This window comes from Podarcis muralis, chromosome 17, assembly GCF_964188315.1.
Source record: "Podarcis muralis chromosome 17, rPodMur119.hap1.1, whole genome shotgun sequence".
Taxonomy (NCBI): domain Eukaryota; kingdom Metazoa; phylum Chordata; class Lepidosauria; order Squamata; family Lacertidae; genus Podarcis; species Podarcis muralis.
In genome coordinates, this window is record NC_135671.1 from 32,600,214 (window position 1) to 32,619,470 (window position 19,257).

The following is a 19,257-nucleotide window of genomic DNA, read 5'->3' on the forward strand; positions in this document are numbered from 1 at the left end:
GCTCATCTCACTCTATAGGCCGGGAGCCAGCGCTGTCCGCAGACACTTCCGGGTCACGTGGCCAGCGTGACAAGCTGCATCTGGCGAGCCAGCGCAGCACACGGAACGCTGTTTACCTTCCCACTGGTAAGCGGTCCCTATCTATCTATTTGCACCCGGGGGTGCTTTCGAACTGCTAGGTTGGCAGGCGCTGGGACCGAACGACGGGAGCGCACCCCGTCGCGGGGATTCTCTCTGTAAGTAGTGGTAGGTGAATAGACCCTCAAACCAAGGATCAAATTGCCAGACAAGCAAAGGTGCTGTTTAGCAGTAAACAAAGTACTGGTCGTTTAATTGGCTAAGACTCTTCTTGTCTATTAATACAGCATCATTCTCCTTCCCTTGGAGAGATGGACAGCTGTAGCACCACAATCTCCAGTTACAAGATGAGCTGATTTGATGCTGTTTTGAACAATTCCCCACTGCTCCACCCCGATACCTGAGAACACCTGCACAACAGAACTAAAACTTGTTGAAGTCTGTCACCATCTGCTCTTAAAAAGCTGGTGCACAACACACCGATGAAGGGTTGCAACCCTTTGTTGCAGGCAGCACACATCACACCTCCAGCTGTGAATGTGCAAGCAGTGCCCTTCGTTGGTTAGGAACCTGTAATGGGGCGACTTTTTATCATATGTGGTGGGATGGTAGTAAAAATTTTAAAAATTGGAAAATGATATATAGTGAGTTGAAGAAAATGTTCCAATTAACATTTGTAAAAAAAAAAGCCTGAAGCTTTCTTGTTAGTGATTGTAGGAAAAGACCTGCCAAGGAAATTAAAAAACATTTTCATGTATGCAACAACGGTGGCAAGAGTCTTAATAGCACAAGGATGGAAAAATTAGGAAATCCCAACTAAAGAACTATGGCAAGAGAAACTGATGGATTATGCGGAATTAGCAAAATTGACACATAAACTAACTGTGACTTTGAAGAAGAATGGGAACCTTTTACGAAGTACTTAAAGAAACAACAAAATGAACTGGACTCCTTAGCAGGTTTTGAATAAACATTCACAAACTCTTTATTGGTAATATAGCGATAGATAAATTGAGGATCTTTACAACTCTATAACATGCAGAGAATAATATGTGTTGAAAAACCAGAGAGGGGAGCTGAGGCAAGTCTGGGGGTTTTGTTTTCTTTTTAGGGGAGGGGGGAGGGGAAAAATGGGGGGGATGAGAATGATGTAATTTTGATAAATTGTTTGTTTGTTTTTTCAAAAAAAATATTTTTGATAAATTGTTAATTGTTGAAATTCCTAATATTTTTTTTTTTGTTTGTTTAAAAAGGTACCTGTAATGGGGCATTCAATAAAGAGGTTCATAGTCAGGATCAGGCAGCTTTGTGATCTGGGTGGCTCTTTAGCTTGTGGAACTTGACAGCGTCCAGTTTCTCAAAGCGCTTTCCGCAGTGCTCGCAAGTGAAGTTGTACTGGGCTTTTGAGGTATGCTTCTTCATGTGCCAGTTGAGAGAAGCTCACTGCCGGCATTGGTATCCACAGATCTCACACCTGTAGAGAGAAGCCGTCATCACCTCGCTGCATTCAAGAACATGGCAGCAGCCGAGAGCCCACAGGCAAGGCAATATGCCATCACCGCTTGCTGCCAACCTTTCACACTGCATGCACATAGCACCCTTGAAAATCAGAGACTGGGTGTCAACCAGTTACTGTGTCTGACTTCAGGTGTAGCCAAAGAGGGAGCTGTGTCCACAAGAGGGAGCTTTTGCCAGCAGTTTCCATCAAGAGGTGTGACGGTTATCATACCCAGAGACCGTTCTGTGCTGCCTCTCCTAGGCACCTTTAACATTACGTTCTTAACAAGGTTGAAAGGAAACAGCCATTCAGGTTAATTCATTGCTTAAATCCAGCCCCAAATTTTAGCTAGCGCTGCCCTTTGTAGAGGGACGCGGGTGGCGCTGTGGGTTAAACCACAGAGACTAGGACTTGCCAATCAGAAGGTCGGCGGTTTGAATCCCCGTGACGGGGTGAGCTCCCGTTGCTCGGTCCCTGCTCCTGCCAACCTAGCAGTTCGAAAACACGTCAAAGTGCAAGTAGATAAATAGGTACCGCTCCGGCGGGAAGGTAAATGGCGTTTCTATGTGCTGCTCTGGTTCGCCAGAAGTGGCTTAGTCATGCTGGCCACATGACCCGGAAGCTGTACGCCGGCTCCCTCAGCCAATAAAGCGAGATGAGCGCCGCAACCCCAGAGTCGGTCACGACTGGACCTAAAGGTCAGGGGTCCCTTTGCCTTTGCCCTTTGTAGAAGGCCATGTGATTGAACAGCAAGCCTCCCCTCAATCAGGCACTTAAGGCACATTTTCTGAATATAATTACGATCTGTTGCCTGTGTTAATATACTGTAATAATGATAATCTATTGGACTCCATTAGGCTTGTATATCTCTATGCTAGAGATGTGGTAAGGACAATGCCTCCTTGAAACATACGCTTGTACAGTCATACCTTGGAATGCCTTACGAGTTGAATGTTTGGCTCCCGAACGCCGCAAACCCGGAAGTGAGTGTTCCAGTTTGCGAACGTTCTTTGGAAGCCAAACATCCATTGCGGCTTCCGACTGCATACAGGAAGCTCTTGCAGTCAATTGGAAGGCACGCCTTGGTTGCTGAATGTTTTCGGAAGTCGAACTGACTTCCGGAACGGATTCTGTTTGACAACCAAGGTACGACTCTAATGTGTTCTATCCTTACTAAGAAAATACTGAACTGTATAACAATGACTGTGCAGAAAAAGCTAAAACTTTCAGCATAGAATATTTGTTTGAACTATACACCTATTGTATGGAAATTAAGAACAGGACAACAAAAATAGTTTCTACGTGCCCTAATGGTGGCCAGGAGACTGATACTGATGAATTGGAAGAATAAAGATATGATCCCCTTCAGTCAATGGATTGACAATACGACAACACTCACAACTTATGAACAAACTACTTACAGATGCAAGACTTCGTTTGCGTAAATATGACAACATTTGGAATGATTTTTTAAAAAATGTAGTAGGCTATTAATATCTACATATGTATTAGGATAATAACATCATGTCTATTTATATAAGAATGTATGGGACTATATTGCATTTTATCTTTGTATATTGTTTCTTTCTACACATTTTTGTTCATTCCTCCCTCACTTCTTTTCTTTTCTCTGTATCACTTTATTTCTTTAATAATTGAAATTCGTTCAATAAATTATTATTACCAAAATATACTGTAATAAGGATTACGTGGTTCGCTCAGGTTTCATTTAGCAATACAGTCGTACCTTGGCAGAGGCGTAGGAAGGTCAGGTGGTACCCAGTGTGGAAAATTTCTTGTCACACCCCCCCCCCCACACACACATTGATTTTTATTTATTTATTTTTGCCTGCAAAAATGGTTTTACGTTATTTCATATTTTCTTACAAAGGAATGTGGATTCTGGGCCTCTGATAACAAGTGGACAGATACTTAAATCTACAGGATGGATTGTGTTTTGGATCCACTGAATTGAAATTTCAGCCTTCACGCCATATGAAAACGGCCAAGTAAACAGTTATTTTCATGGAGGAGGGTCAAGATATTAACTGATATGCATGAAATTTCAGATATAGCTATATAATCCCTAGTGTAGTAAGATAAGACGTTTGGAGCAGGCATTTTCAAAAAAAAAAGTTTTTTATGAACCTCCCTAGTAGGGCAGTAATTGTTCCTTGATAATTTGTCACCCCCCTCTATGATGGGACCCAGGGCACACATCCCTGCCCCCCTTCCTACGCCCCGTTTGACTTTTGAAAATGTTCAAAGACCAAGCCACGGCTTCCAATTGGATGCAGGAGCTTCCTACACTCAATCGGAAGCCACATCGGACATTTGGGTTCCAAAGAACGTTCGCAAATCAGAACACTCACTTCCGGGTTTGCAGCGTTCGGGAGCCAAAACATTCGAGTTGCAAGGCGTTCGCGAACCAAGGTACAACTGTAATATTTTTTTATTTAAAAATCTCATGAATGTCCTCTACAAGGGACCAGAAACTCAAACCCATCTTGCAACAATGCCCCATTCTCCACCTTGTTAGGATTTACTCTGGCCCTTCAAGCCCTAGATGCAGTGCTGCTGCATAATCACACTTGTGGTGCTATGAGACCACTATACAGCTGCTGCTACTCGCCCCCATCACCTTACAGGGATAAGTCACACATATCCATAATAAATAATAATAATAATAATAATAATAATAATAATAATAATAATAATAATTATTATTATTATTATTATTATTATTATTATTTATTTATACCCCGCCCATCTGGCTTGGTTTCCCCAGCCACTCTGGGCAGCTTCCAACAAAAGATTAAAAAATACACTAAAGCATCAGTCATTAAAAGCTCCCCTAAACAGGGCTGCCTTCAGATGTCTTCTAAAAGTCAGATAATTGTTTATTTCCTTGACATCTGGTGGGAGGGCGTTCCACAGGGCGGGTGCCACTACCGAGAAGGCCCCATTAGCTAACGTGGTGCTTCAGGTTAAGAACAGTTTCAGGTTAAGAACGGACCTCCGGAACAAATTAAGTACTTAACCCGAGGTACCACTGTATAGCTAACAAAGCAGCCAATACAGTCAGAAAATACTTTTCGCAATCTTGATGGAAAATTCACTGAAATAAAAAAAACCCCGAGTGCTGCCACATTTGAAATACTTTTGGAATTCCACAATTAAAAACAGTTGGCTGCATGTGGCAGTGATTAGTAGAAATTTATTTCTTTTCATGGGTACAGCTAGTAGCCTTTAGGTCACAGAAGGAGGTGTCAGATCTCCCAACACTCACCAATATCACACTCATTCTCAGAGTCACTGAGCGGCTTAAGAGGCGAGCGCAGTGTTCCTGGAAACAGCGGTGCCCTGCTTCACACTGCCACACAGCTGTTGTGTACATCTCAAAGGTGGGATCCAGCTCTGAGAGATGGGGCTCACAGGGACAGCGGTTTTTGTGGTCTCCGTACCAGATTACTATGTTGTTCAAGCAGTTCACATTCCGCCTTCTTCCTTGTGACACGGGAAGGGGGTTAAGGAGGAGAAGAAGAACATATGTTTGTGAAATATACTCAGAGTCGAGAGTGGATTTTATGCTCTTTATTCAGCTCATAGCAGTGAGGAGGAATGAAAGTCCCCTCAAAGTATCTGCTTTATATACATTATTTACACAATGGGCTGCACGTGATTGGCTAATTCCGGAATTCTCCTGTAGGCCAATCAGGTTGTGGATTCACTTCCATCTGGAGCTGGATTGGGTGGCTCCTGCAGACCAATCATACTGCTGCATTGTTCTAGGACCAATCAGACTACTGCATTCTGAATCCTATTGTTCTAGGACCAATCAGACTGCTGCATTTTGGGTCCTATTCAACTCAGTACATAACAGTTTGAGAAGCAGAGAACAGAAGGTCCCTTCAAACAATTGAAATAAAAAGCTTACAACACCAACCCCTGAAGAAAGAATCCAGCAGTCACCCACGTAATATTTGTTAAATACTCAATCATTTTATATGCAAGGAAGGCTATAAGGAGCCCTAAGAAAGTCATTTTAATTCAAATAAATTAACTTCAAAGATGCTGAGACTTACATGTTCACCTGTCAGGGGACTGCCATCAGAACAGGGGAGGGAGGCAGGGAGACCGCTGTGATACAGAGAGCCTCCAAAGCTCCTGAGAAGCAGTTCCTCTTCCAGCGGTGGAAAAAGCCACACCTCCAGTGGAGAAGAGAGGGAAGGGGACAGCCAAGTGAGGAGAGGGCTCGAAGATGCTGCTGGGAGCCCCAGAGCCTCAACTTGCCAGGCTGGCCAGGAGGGACGCACGCCACTTCCGTTGCCCAGCTTGCGCAGAGGCGTGAAACACAAGGAGGGGAGGAGGAGGTTTGGGGTGCCGAAGTTCTTATGTTGGGGGAGAAGCTGGAAGGGACCACTCCCAGATTCTGCAAGTGACTGAGATGGTCATGAACTTGGTAGATCTGCACTGTAAATAGTTTGCACAATAAAACCTGTAAAAGCCAGGTCGGAGTCCTGTCTGGTTACTCACCAGCAACCACCAGCAGCACCTGACATCACCTGTGATGGCCTGGGAATCTGATTCAGAGGCTGAATCAGAGGAATCCCAGCCTGCACAGGAGTCCCCGCCTCCAGGGCCGGCTGAGCCAGGGCAGGGGCTTGAATCTGAAGGGCCCTCACCTGTGATGGATCCTCAGGAGCAGACACCAGCTGAATCCGCTCAAGCTCCGGAGGTGATTGAGGACCCATTGCCTGCAGGTGCTCCACTCTCAGCCCCATCAGGGGAAGCTGAGGTTGCCTCTGGGTTCTCTTGAGCTGCAGAGGCTCAGGGCAGAGAGGCGGAGGGAACTAAGTTCTCTCAGGAGGAGTGCTCTCCTTAAGGCCAGGGGAGGTGAGTCACCTGTGGGCCGGGACCGCCCCAGGCCTCAGAGGAGATAAAGGTCAGTCAGCCCAGTCCCAGGTTGCGGGAGCAACATTGTTGGAAACCTGTTCCTGCCTGCACCCTGACCTGCTCTTCTGGAGTTCCTGACCACGCCCGGCTCCTTGGCTTGGACCCCGCTTCGCCCTTGACGGACAGCCTCCAGACCCTTGACCCAGGACCGGACTCAGACCACACCGCACAGTAACCCCCCCGGGACCAGCACATCACCTCTTGAACATGAAGCTTTAAAAATCATATAACTGAACACCACATCAAAATACCAGTTTATTACCATACCACAGGCTGCACTGTTAATGACAATAAAATGTGCCTACAGGCACCTCTGTGAGATATTTCCAAATTGCAGGCAGCAGCAGCGGCTAAGCCAAGACATGCTCCTTGGTCTCCCTTGCAACATTAGTAGTCTTGGAGCAACAAGTACAGTTGTACCTTGGAAGTCGAATGGAAACTGTTCCGGAGATCCGTTCAACTTCCAAAACGTTCGAAAACCAAATTGCAGCTTCTGATTGGTTATAGGAAGCCGCGGAAGCCCCATCGGACGTTCAGCTTCCAAAAATAGTTGCAAACTGGAAGGAACAGTCATTTATGGGTTTGCGACATTCGGGAGCCAAAACAATACGATTCGATAATTTTTATTGTCATTGTCCCATACAGAACAACGAAATTGGAAAAAATCTACATCAGACATTCAAAAACCAACAAGCCTCCTTTCCCAGCTATCCCAGCCTGGTTAACCCCCTAAAAACTCTGATACCCCATAATTAAATGCAATATACTCCCACAGAGACTACCTTATACTGTGTTTAAAACCAAAATCGCATTTGGATAAAAACTGTTTCTCAGGTGGCTAGTCCTAGTCTTTATAACCCTTTACCTTCTTCCAGAAGGCAGAAGCTGAAAGAGATCATTTCCGGGGTGTGCACTATCCTGCACTATCTCTGCAGCTTTCTTATGACACATGGGAGCATAGATTTGATTCAAGGTAGGGAGAGTGCACCCAATTATTCTCTTCGCAGTCTTTACAACCCTGGATAGCATTGTTTTTCCCCGGACCATACAGCTCACAAACCACACACAGACCATACGTCAATGCACTCTCAACAGTACAATGGTAAAATGCCATCAACAGGTCCTTTGAGAGATTATTTTTCCAGAGGATTCTCAGAAAATATAACCTCTGCTGTGCTTTCTTCATCAGGTCTTTACTGTTTTCTCCCCAGGTTAGGTCATACAGTAATACCTCCGCAAAACATTCAGGAACTAAGCTGTTCGAAAACCAAGGTACAGTTGTACCTTGTTTTGCAACCGGGATCTGTTCCGGAGCCCCAGCTGCTAACTGAAAAGGACACAGGGCGAAGTGATTTAGGGCTTCTGTGCATGCGCGAGCAGCAAACCCGGAAGTAACCCGTTCCTCTACTTCTGGGTTTGCCGCGGGTGTTCGCCAGAATGGACGCTAGACAAGGCAGGCGTTCGTGGAGGTGTTACTGTATGACTGTAAAGCTAGACAAGCAGCTCAACAATATGTTGGAATGCACATCTCTAGTTGCAAATCTCTGGTTACAAACGTGAATCCTCTGTGAAATACTTCCTGTGGCCATCTCTGTCTGAAGGCTACACAAACTTAATGAGAATGAGATAAATTCTCTGAAGGCTGCAATGTTTGACAGAAGGAGCCACATGTCATGGCCTGATTAACAAGTCATTCCTCCCTTTAACAGAAAGCTAAATACAGTGGTACCTTGGGTTACATACGCTTCAGGTTACAGACGCTTCAGGTTACAGACTCCGCTAACCCAGAAATAGTGCTTCAGGTTAAGAACTTTGCTTCGGGATGAGAACAGAAATCGTGCTCCGGCAGCGCGGCGGCAGCAGGAGGCCCCATTAGCTAAAGTGGTGCTTCAGGTTAAGAACAGTTTCAGGTTAAGAACGGACCTCTGTACTTCATCATCCTGCCAAACTCTGTATATCAGCACTTCTCTCAATAATAACCCATTTTGCTGTCAAGCCCAAATCATTATACAGAGAACTAGATGCCATCTACCACCCCACAGTTAACTATTGGCAAACAACTCAAAGGTCTAGAATATAGACTTCAAGCTTTCGTAAATGAATAAAGGAAATACCTACTCCTTTTGGTTTCCATGGTAATTTTGAAGCATGAGAACAATGTGCCAAGCTATCTTTAGGGCAAATAAAAGGTCTAATGCAGCATTCCTCAAACCACACAATTTGCTATGGCCAATTCATGGCATTAGAACAATTTTTTAAATTTTTGTTTTTAAAGAAAGAAGAACCACACAATTTTAGGATTAGAACATCAGCTAATGTGCCACATTTTTTATCTATTTCTGCTTGGCATTTGCCTCTTTAACATTAGACATCTTAATTACCAGTAATGTAAAATATAAATAGATATTTGTCAAGCATATTCGCCTCAAATTATTTTTGAAATTTTTATACAGCCATCATCTACTATAATCAGAGAAGACTCAAAGCAGGCACATTCTGTTTCAATTTTTTTTTTAAAAGATATTTATTAAAGTTTCAGAAATAAAGCAAATTTCACAACACATAGTGAAAAAGAAAAAACACCATACAGACAACAACAAAACACAATAAAAAACCCATCATAAAAGACAAAAAAGAAACAACAACATAAAAAAGAAAAAGGCCATTTTCTTGAATAATATTCTCATAGCCCTCTTTCTGGACTCCCTCACATCTCCCTTTTCTGTGTTCCCTTTTACAAAATCATGTTCAGCAATACCTCACCTTTTTTCAAATCTTAATTCATATTATAAACTTCAGCTATTATGCCTCTATTCTTCCCTCCACTTTTTCATATTGTTTAGGTTTGACATAATATTATTCTGACTTCACCTTTGTTCTGTATATCATTTTTGCATAGCTTTAACTATATCACTAATGCCATATTATCTTTATATCCCGCATCATTCTAACATTCATACAGTTTACAATGCTTTTGCAAATAGTCTTTAAATTTCTTCCAGTCCTCCTCCACTAGCTCTTCTTCCAGGTCTCGAATTCTGCCAGTCATCTCCGCCAGCTCCATGTAGTCTATCAGTTGCATCTGCCATTCTTCCAGGGTGGGCAAATCTTGTGTCTTCCAGTGTTTTGCGATGAGTATTCTTGCTGCTGTTGCTGCATACATAAAGAAAGTTCTATCCTTCTTTGGCACCAATTGGCCAACAATGCCCAAAAGGAAGGCCTCTGGTTTCTTAGGGAAGGTATATTTAAATACCTTTTTCAGTTCATTATAGATCATTTCCCAGAAAGCCTTGACCCTTGGGCACGTCCACCAAAGGTGAAAGAATGTTCCCTCAGTTTCTTTACATTTCCAACATTTATTATCAGGCAAATGATATATCTTTGCAAGCTTGACTGGGGTCATGTACCACCTGTATATCATTTTCATAATATTTTCTTTTAAGGCATTACATGCCGTGAATTTCACTCCGGTGGTCCATAACCGTTCCCAGTCAGCAAACATGATATTGTAGCCAATGTCTTGTGCCCATTTTATCATAGCTGATTTGACCGTTTCATCCTGAGTATTCCATTTTAACAGCAAGTTATACATTCTTGAAAGTACCTTAGTTTTAGGTTCTAACAGTTCTGTTTCTAATTTCGATTTTTCCACCTGGAAGCCTGTTTTTTTATCCACATTAAAAACCTCTCTAATTTGACGATAATGTAACCAATCTCGCACTTTGTCCTTCAATTTCTCAAAACTCTGCAATCTCCATGCGTCTCCATCTTTTTCTATTATCTCCCAATATTTTGGTCACTTGGCCTCCATATTAAGTCTTTTCTGAGCCTTAGCTTCCATTGGTGATAACCACCTTGGGGTCTTATTTTCTAATAAGTCCTTGTATCTTGTCCAGATATTAAACACTGCTTTCCTGACAATATGGTTCTTAAATGCTTTATGAGCTTTAACCTTGTCGTACCACAGATATGCATGCCACCCAAACACATTGCTAAACCCTTCCAAATCCAGAGTGTCAGTGTCCTCTAGAAGTAGCCAATCTTTCAACCAGCAGAAGGCTGCTGATTCATAATATAATTTCAGGTCTGGCAGGGCAAACCCCCCTCTTTCTTTAGCATCAGTTAGTATTTTAAATTTTATTCTGGGCTTCTTGCCCTGCCAGACAAACTTAGAGATATCCCTCTGCCACCTCTTAAAACAGTCCATTTTATCCACAATCTGCAAGGTCTGAAACAAAAACAACATTTTTGGCAATACATTCATTTTTATAGCAGCAATTCGACCCAACAAGGAAAGCTTCAATTTTGACCAAATTTCTAGATCCTTTTTTATTTCTGACCAGCATTTTTCATAGTTATCTTTAAATAAATTCAAATTTTTAGCCGTCATATTAACCCCTAGGTATTTCACCTTTTTAACCATATTTAGCCCTGTCTCCTTCTGAAACCTTTCTTTTTCCATAGTTGTCAAGTTTTTTTCCAAAACCTTAGTTTTTTGTTTATTCAACTGTTTCAATTTTTAAATGTCTGCAGAAAACCTTTCTAATCTGTCAGGCCAATGTAGGCCTACTGTTAAATATATCTTTCCGCAATAGTTGGCTGATTTCTGATTTTAACATTTTTATGTGGTTTTTATTCTGTCACTTTACATACAATTGTTGTGAACTGCTCTGATTTCTTCTATGAATCCTTGGTTCTCAAACACAATCCATTCTGGAAGTCCGTTCGATTTCCAAAACGTTCAAAAACCAAGGGGTGGCTTCTGATTGGCCCCAGAAACAATGCCGACAGCCGAAATAGATGTTCGGCTTCCGAAAAACGTTCTCAAATCAGAACACTTACTTTCGGTTTTGCGGCGTCCAGGAGCCGATTTGTTCATCAACTAAACTGTTCAGGAGTCAAGGTACCACTGTATATAAATATATATTATAAAAAAATTATAAGCCTACAAGCAGGAACAGTTAAACAGAAGAGGGCATTACGCACTGAAAATGTAGCTACTGTATTTCTATCTCAGTGTCAACTTTATGCTATTAAACAGAGGTGGACAAATGTTATAGAGCAAGATTGATTATTGATTATAATATAGGTACCATCCTACTCCTTGGCTTCTTTTATTGGATCATGTAAAGGACCTTATAGCCAAGAAGGATACATGTTTGGGGTTTTGAGTTCAGTGAGCAAAAACAGAGATTATGGGAAATACTAACATCCCAACAAAAACATAACACTATGGGAAATATAAACAGCATCGCTTAACAAAACTAAAAAATGCAATTTGGTTCAAAGCGGGGAAATTCTGAATTTTCATTTTATTTTTGAAAACTGGAAGCCATCTATCAATGGGAAATATTCTATGTAGACCTACCTACTGAAATTAGTGAACCTACTCACTCATGTTCATTAATTTCAATGGGCGAGTAAAACTTCATTGAGCGCAAGCCAATAGAGGAATCTGCAAGCGCATGTAAAACATGATTCTATGCTGATTCGGTGAAATTTTACTCTGTTAAGAAATACTATCAGAATTCATTTCTTTTTGGAATTTTGTATCTGTCATTTGCAGAGTTTACTGCAGTAACAAGTAACTGAAAGTAAGAACTCATTGCAATTCACTAGCTTCTGACACTGGCACACACTTGTGCTCAACAAGTTGCATTTTCCCTGCTCAGGACTTCCAAGTTTTGTAATCCTCAAGTTTCAACCTGTCACCAGACACCCTTGACCAGCAAGGAGCACGGGCTCCAAACAGTGGGCTAGACATGCCTGCAGTCATTCGTTTCTGTTCTTTGCTCAGAAAACAATTCAGCCAATGTAACAGAGCAAGCAAAACACACCACTACAAACATATTTACATACTTTTCTTCCTTTGTGGCTCATAAGGCATCTGCTGCCAAAGCTTCCTGGAAGAAAAAATAATAGCCTATCACACCACATGCACTCAGAATCTGAGAAGTGGATGCCATTATTTGTTTTTAAAAGAAAGCCGAATCGAAAGAAGATGATTTTCAAATGGTCCCAAGCAAGATAAATGAGACTCTGAAGATCAGATAGATAGATAGATAGATAGATAGATAGATAGATAGATAGATAGAGATAGATAGATAGATAGATAGATAGATAGATAGATAGATAGATAGATAGATGGATAGATGATATAGATATAGATATAGATATAGATGATATAGATATAGATATAGATAGTTTATTTATTAATTACATTTACCAATTTAATTAATAAATAAACTATCTATATCTATATTGCCCTTCATCCAAAGGCCACAAGGCAGTTTACAACATAAAAATACAAAATGAGAACACAAAATACACAATAAACCAAAAACAAACCAGTAGCACCCCTCCCTAACACATAAGAGTCAGTTTGCTCTTCAGTCCCTCTCAGGAAGTCAAGAGCTAAAGTACCACAAAATTCAATCATCTTAATCATGTTTCCTCAGCCACAGAAATCACTACCACTGGGAAACTGAGGATCCCATCAAGAACACCAACAAATGCATTGATTTCTTAATCATAATGATGACCTCTTAACATCTAAGCTCAGATGAATACTATGAAATGTGATTTCTGGTCTCTTAATGCAGAGAAATACAGCGGCTGTCTCAAGCTTTCTGTTTGAGATTTCCGAAAATCTTGAGGGTTTTTTAAAAAAAGTTTTACATTAGGCAATTTCCTGTGTTGATTCTGTTAAATCTTTCTCTAATAGTGTACACCATAGTAAAGGTAAAGGTACCCCTGACCATTAGGTCCAGTCATGACCAACTCGCTATTGTGATAACTTGGCTGTGGAACCAAATGGATATTGAAAAAGCTGCCCCTCATCACTTCAGAAGTTCACAGAACACTGTGATGGACAAATGCTCACCCTTCACTCCAAGACCATTCCTGAGTTTCATCTTATCCTCACCACCTGTCCAGTATATATGAAGTCACTAGCTATGGTTAAAAGGAAGTTTGATATCAATAGACCTAGTTTTGAGTAGCAAGAAGAGTAACCCTTCCATATATCTCCTTTGCCTGATCCTTCAAAGGTGCAAGACTATGATCATATGCACATTTACTCAGAAATACCATCTCTGAAGGGGCTTGCTCCTGTTTTTGTTGTGATTGTCTGCAAGGTTTTAATTGTTCTTGTTGGTATCCATCTGTCTTGAGAGACAATGGAGTGCACCTGGGTGCGGGGAGTCAAACTGTGGCGTTAGCGACACCAAAGTGACCAGGGGAGTGTGTATGGAGGACCTGGGCTCCCTCTTGGCCTTGCTGATGTGGTCCAAAGGAAAGGAGAGCAATATGCTTAGCACCAGTTGGCAGAAGTTACCGGAAGTAGACATACAAGGCACCAGCCAACTGTCTTAGGGATTCCACTCTGGGTTCACACCTTAAGCCTTTCCTTCTCTCGAAGACATCTCGCAAGGCAGTGGAGCCTTGTGATCAGAGTTTTCTTTCTCCCCAGATGGGCTACCTTCCTGGGTTGACGAGTCCCATCTTTCCCTCACGCCCCTCTACAGCATGTGCAGAAGCCACCTTTCTGAGCACGGGCCCCACTCTTGGTTTCGTCCGCTCCATCTGCTGGAGCTGCCTTCACATGCAGTGGGACTGCATAAGGCGGGTGTCAGGGAACTGCCATCAGAACAGGGGCGGGAAACAGAGGAACAGTTGTGATACAGGGAGCCTCCGAAAATCTTGCGAAGCAGTTCTTCTTCCGGTGATGAGGAAAGCCCCACCTCTAGTGGGGAAGAGGTGAAAGGACCAGAGGAAGCTGGCAGGAGCCTCAAAGCCGTTCCTGGCAAATCTGGCCAGAAGGGAAGTATGCCCCTTCCGTCGCCCACCCTGCGCAGAAGTCTAAAGCGCAAAGAGGGAAGGAAAAGGCTGGCCTAATGAGAATTTTATGCTGGGGGAGGTCCAGGAAACAAGCACTCCCGGATTCTAGCTAGCGATTGAGGCAGACATGAACTTTGGGGTTTTGCACTGTAGTTTTGCACCTAAATAAAACCTGTAAAAGACAGGCCGGAGTCCTGCCTGGTTGCGCATGAGCAATCACCTTTGCCATCTGACAGTGGGGTTTGAGGCCCATTGGATACCCTCACTTGGTTTAGCCAGCCAGTTGAAGCCATTTCCCATGATGTGGCTGCTGTCACATGCTGGCAGTTTCTGGCAGCCACAGGTGAGAGCCAAGTGGAAGGTGGGGACCAAAGGTGGACCAACTACCGCAGAAGGAGCATGACGTGTGTGTTCCCCCCCTCACTGTGTACTATCCCTCCCCAAACACCCCAATTTGATGATTTAATAGATCTCATGGATATATTAATGTGTCTTTTTTATAAAAAAAAAGTTAGGTGGCTATTTTTCTATGTTTTACCTGTTCTTATTTTAACCTGTATGCCGACTCGAGTCCCGCATCAAGGAAAGAAAAGGCAGGCTCACATTCCTCCCCTTGTGTAGAATGTGAGGTGAAATAAATATCTAAATAAATACCCACATTCCTCCCCTCGGAAAGAATGTGTGTGTGAGAGAGAAAGGGACCTTCTCAGAGCAGACTGAGACCAGCCACCTTCCCTCTATAAATCATTTAATGTGTCCACACGAATAGAAGTTATTAATATTGCAGCAGTTGTATAAGGGATTATTATTTTGACTGGAATGTAGCTGAAATGAATATGATTTTGGAACGCAGAAATAAATAAAATCATCAAGCCATCAAATCTAGCATGTGGGGGAGGGGCACCTAAATTATATAATTTGGTATTTGAACGATTGGTATTAGTAACTGTATTATAATTTGGTATTGTTATAATGAGGATATTATTGGACTGTAATTGGGGGGGGGGGGAATTACTGCACTTTTCTGTTAATAAGACTAGGTTTTTTTACTTAAAAAGTATATGAAAAACTGTGGGTCGTCTTATACCCGGATAGTGAATGGTGTGGATTTCTTAAACTGGAGTCCCTAAAAACATCAAAAAAATACTATATATATAGTATATATATATATATATATATATATATATATATATATATATATATGCAGGTTTTGGTGTCCTCGGGTGTCTTCCCGTGTAAAAGTTGGGGTGTCTAGGCGACGTTTCGACGAGGTCTCACTCGTCATCTTCAGGCTGGTGCTTTCGGCTTCTTGTTACTGGAACAGAGCAGGATCTCAGTGTTTGAGTTCCTATAAATACTGTTGAGGAGGTGTGGTGTATAGCCTCCAATGTTCTGGGCAGAGAGGAAGTTCCCAGGCTAGTGTGCCTTTTCTTCTTTTGTTCCTTAATTGCTTGAGGGATATCTTGAGTGATTTCTTGAGTGATATCCTGAGTACCACTTAGGTGGGTCATTGGTTGATTGGTTGATTAGTTGTGCCAGAGCACAACTAAGTGCAGTACAGCCATCTTCTCAGATGCTCTGGCACAACTAATCAACCAATCAACCACACCAGACCCAAACCCAGACCCTCTCCACAGATAAATTACAGACACCATCCAGTAGCCAAACCATGGTGGCACCTCCGGATGCTGCACCCCCCTGCAATCCCTACACAGATCTGGCTGGCACAGGCCACAAAACCACAGCTCGCCCCTATACACGAAGCCAAGCCAGAGCACAACTAAGTGCAGTACAGCCATCTTCTCAGAAAAACTCTTCACAAAGTTCAAGAGGTCAAGACACAAAGGCTTTAGCAACTAATCCACACCTAATGACCCACCTAAGTGGTACTCAGGATATCACTCAAGAAATCACTCAAGATATCCCTCAAGCAATTAAGGAACAAAAGAAGAAAAGGCACACTAGCCTGGGAACTTCCTCTCTGCCCAGAACATTGGAGGCTATACACCACACCTCCTCAACAGTATTTATAGGAACTCAAACACTGAGATCCTGCTCTGTTCCAGTAACAAGAAGCCGAAAGCACCAGCCTGAAGATGACGAGTGAGACCTCGTCGAAACGTCGCCTAGACACCCCAACTTTTACACGGGAAGACACCCGAGGACACCAAAACCTGCATTCCTGTACCCGTGAAAATCTACGAAAGCAAATATATATATATATATATATATATATAGACATATATATAGACATATATATAGACATATATATAGACATATATATAGATAGATATAGGGGACGTGGGTGGCGCTGTGGGTAAAAGCCTCAGCGCCTAGGGCTTGCGATCGAAAGGTCGGCGGTTCGAATCCCCGCGGCGGGGTGCGCTCCCGTTGCTCGGTCCCAGCGCCTGCCAACCTAGCAGTTCGAAAGCACTCCTGGGTGCAAGTAGATAAATAGGGACCACTTACTAGCGGGAAGGTAAACGGCGTTTCCGTGTGCTGCGCTGGCTCGCCAGAGCAGCGATGTCACGCTGGCCACGTGACCCAGAAGTGTCTCCGGACAGCGCTGGCCCCCGGCCTCTTGAGTGAGATGGGCGCACAACCCTAGAGTCTGTCAAGACTGGCCCGTACGGGCAGGGGTACCTTTACCTTTTTATATATGAGAGAAGCTACCTTCCACCAGTATTTAATGGCGTTACATCACAGCAGGAGCAACAGCGGATGCCCCTGCTGCCAGCTGCCCAGTGGGTGAAGGAACCCCATGCCCCGTTCTCCCCGCCGGTTCTCACCTGCGGCGCCTGGTCCGCTGCTCCCGTTCCAGTCCCAGCAAGTAAGCGGCCAGCTTGGCATTGTTCCAGCCGCTGTGCTGCCTCAGGTTCAACCAGGGCCCGTGGGACTCGCCCAGGTAGACCCACCCACACATTGGATTTATTCTGGGACTCGAGGTGGCGCCAGGCTCGGTCGGACGCCTACCCCGGGCCTTCCAGCCACCCTGCACCGCTTCTCCATCTCTGGCAGCGGTTTCCTCCTCTTCCTCCTTGCCTGCGGTCGGGCCGTGCTCAGAGTCACTCGTCTCCACCCAGTAGCTAAGGAGCCCCGTTGCCTTGGCGCATTTTGATGGCGTCGCCGCCAAGGCGACCAACCGCTCGTGCTCTTTCGCTTCTGGGCTCCCAAAAGGAGGCGGAGAAATGGGCGGGGAGTTAATTCGTACAGTATGTAAGCCGCCTCGAGTCCCATCAGGGGGAAAGGCAGGGTATTTAGTAGTCACAACAAAAAAACATAAAAATGAAAATAGCAGCTGGATTTTGAATCTCTGTGTGTGTCAAGACTTGTTATTTTTTAAACTATCATGGGCAGCAGTTTGCTGCCTTTTTGAACATTAGGGCACTGGTTCAAATTGTTTTTCTTTGGGCCACACTTTTTTTTGGGGGGTGGAATTGTTCTCACCCACCTATTCTTTTATTGAAAAGAAATACAATGGAAAAGGAACAACTCATAGCTGTGCTTGATTTGTAACATTGAACACTGATGTAGTAAAATAGCTAAAGAAGCTGGAAACCAAGACCAAATAAACCAAATGAAGATGACCTAAGAGATATATGAACCTTTCCCTCAGTTTTGCCTTTTACTTTGCTCTCCTTTTAATTCGTTTTTCCCGTTATTCCCCTCCTTCGAATCCCTTCTTTGCTTTCTGTCAAATAAAGCATTTTTTCTTTCTTCCTTGCAATGCCCATTACCCCATTTCCTGAATTTACCCTATCTCTATTTTTATAATTGTATCCAAGTATTTCCTTGTAATTGTATCTGGGGTTTCAAATCAACACTGCTACTTTATAATTGCCCTCCTCCTCTCCTGCCACACCAGTGTGGCAACGCCACATCCTTAGGAGAACCACTGCATTTAGGGTGTGATTATGCAACAGGCGTGATTCTCCCCCCCCCCCCCCAAGTGCCTGCAAAAAGAGGAGTTTTGATGGGTCTCATTTTCCTGTGAAATTTGTGTTTTTAATGATATTTCCAAACAATTAAACTATAGTATGTTTGCAACAGCTCTTGTAAGTTCTGCAATCCCCATAAGGTGTGAGGGCTGTTTTTGTGCCCTAGCACTGCAAACACAGGTCAATGAGGGTGTAAGAATATAAAGAATCAGAGCAAGCCCAAGACGTTTTTTGCTCCTGAACCACAAAATGGCACCTCCCAGCCAGGGAAGGAGTGAATGAAGAGATCCATTGGGAACAAGGGTTGGGGGAGACCAGCAGTGCCTCCTATTTGCCAAGTGGTTGCTGTAGAGGGGGCATGAGGGGGATGGGGCTGCCGAGGAGATGCCTACCCATGGGGTAAAGTGAGATGACTGCCTCAGTCCACAGGATCCACAAACTATCCATTTATGAATGTTGTAAATAGCTGTTTTAAACTGTTTTTACTGAAAATATTCTTCTTTTATTCTTTTTGTAAACATCTTGGAGGTTTTTCTACAATAAAGTGATGTATAAAAATGTAAAGGTAAAGGGACCCCTGACCATCAGGTCCAGTCGTGGCCGACTCTGCGGTTGTGGCACTCAGCTCGCTTTATTGGCCGAGGGAGCTGGCGTACAGCTTCCAGGTCATGTGGCCAGCATGACTAAGCTGCTTCTGGCGAACCAAAGCAGCGCACGGAAACGCCGTTTACCTTCCCGCCGGAGCGGTACCTATTTATCTACTTGCACTTTGATGTGCTTTCGAACTGCTAGGTTGGCAGGAGCAGGGACCGAGCAACGGGAGCTCACCTCGTCATGGGGATTCAAACCGCCAACCTTCTGATCGGCAAGTCCTAGGCTCTGTGGTTTAACCCACAAAGCCACCTGCATCCCCATGTATATGTCCCTCATATAAAAGCCGTGACTTAG

The 19,257-nt window shown here is 43.4% G+C and overlaps 1 protein-coding gene across 1 annotated transcript; it reads right to left on the minus strand.

Annotated features, from left to right (window-relative positions):
* Nucleotides 1-1,245: 1,245 nt before the first annotated feature.
* On the minus strand, nt 1,246-18,705 carry LOC114588155 (zinc finger protein 653). Its single transcript, XM_077921661.1, is given in 6 exon segments — nt 1,246-1,709; nt 4,866-4,917; nt 4,920-5,083; nt 12,392-12,435; nt 17,161-17,533; nt 18,702-18,705. Coding segments are annotated over 6 exon segments (972 nt in total). The 3' UTR covers nt 1,246-1,374.
* Between the last annotated feature and the right edge of the window lie 552 nt (nt 18,706-19,257).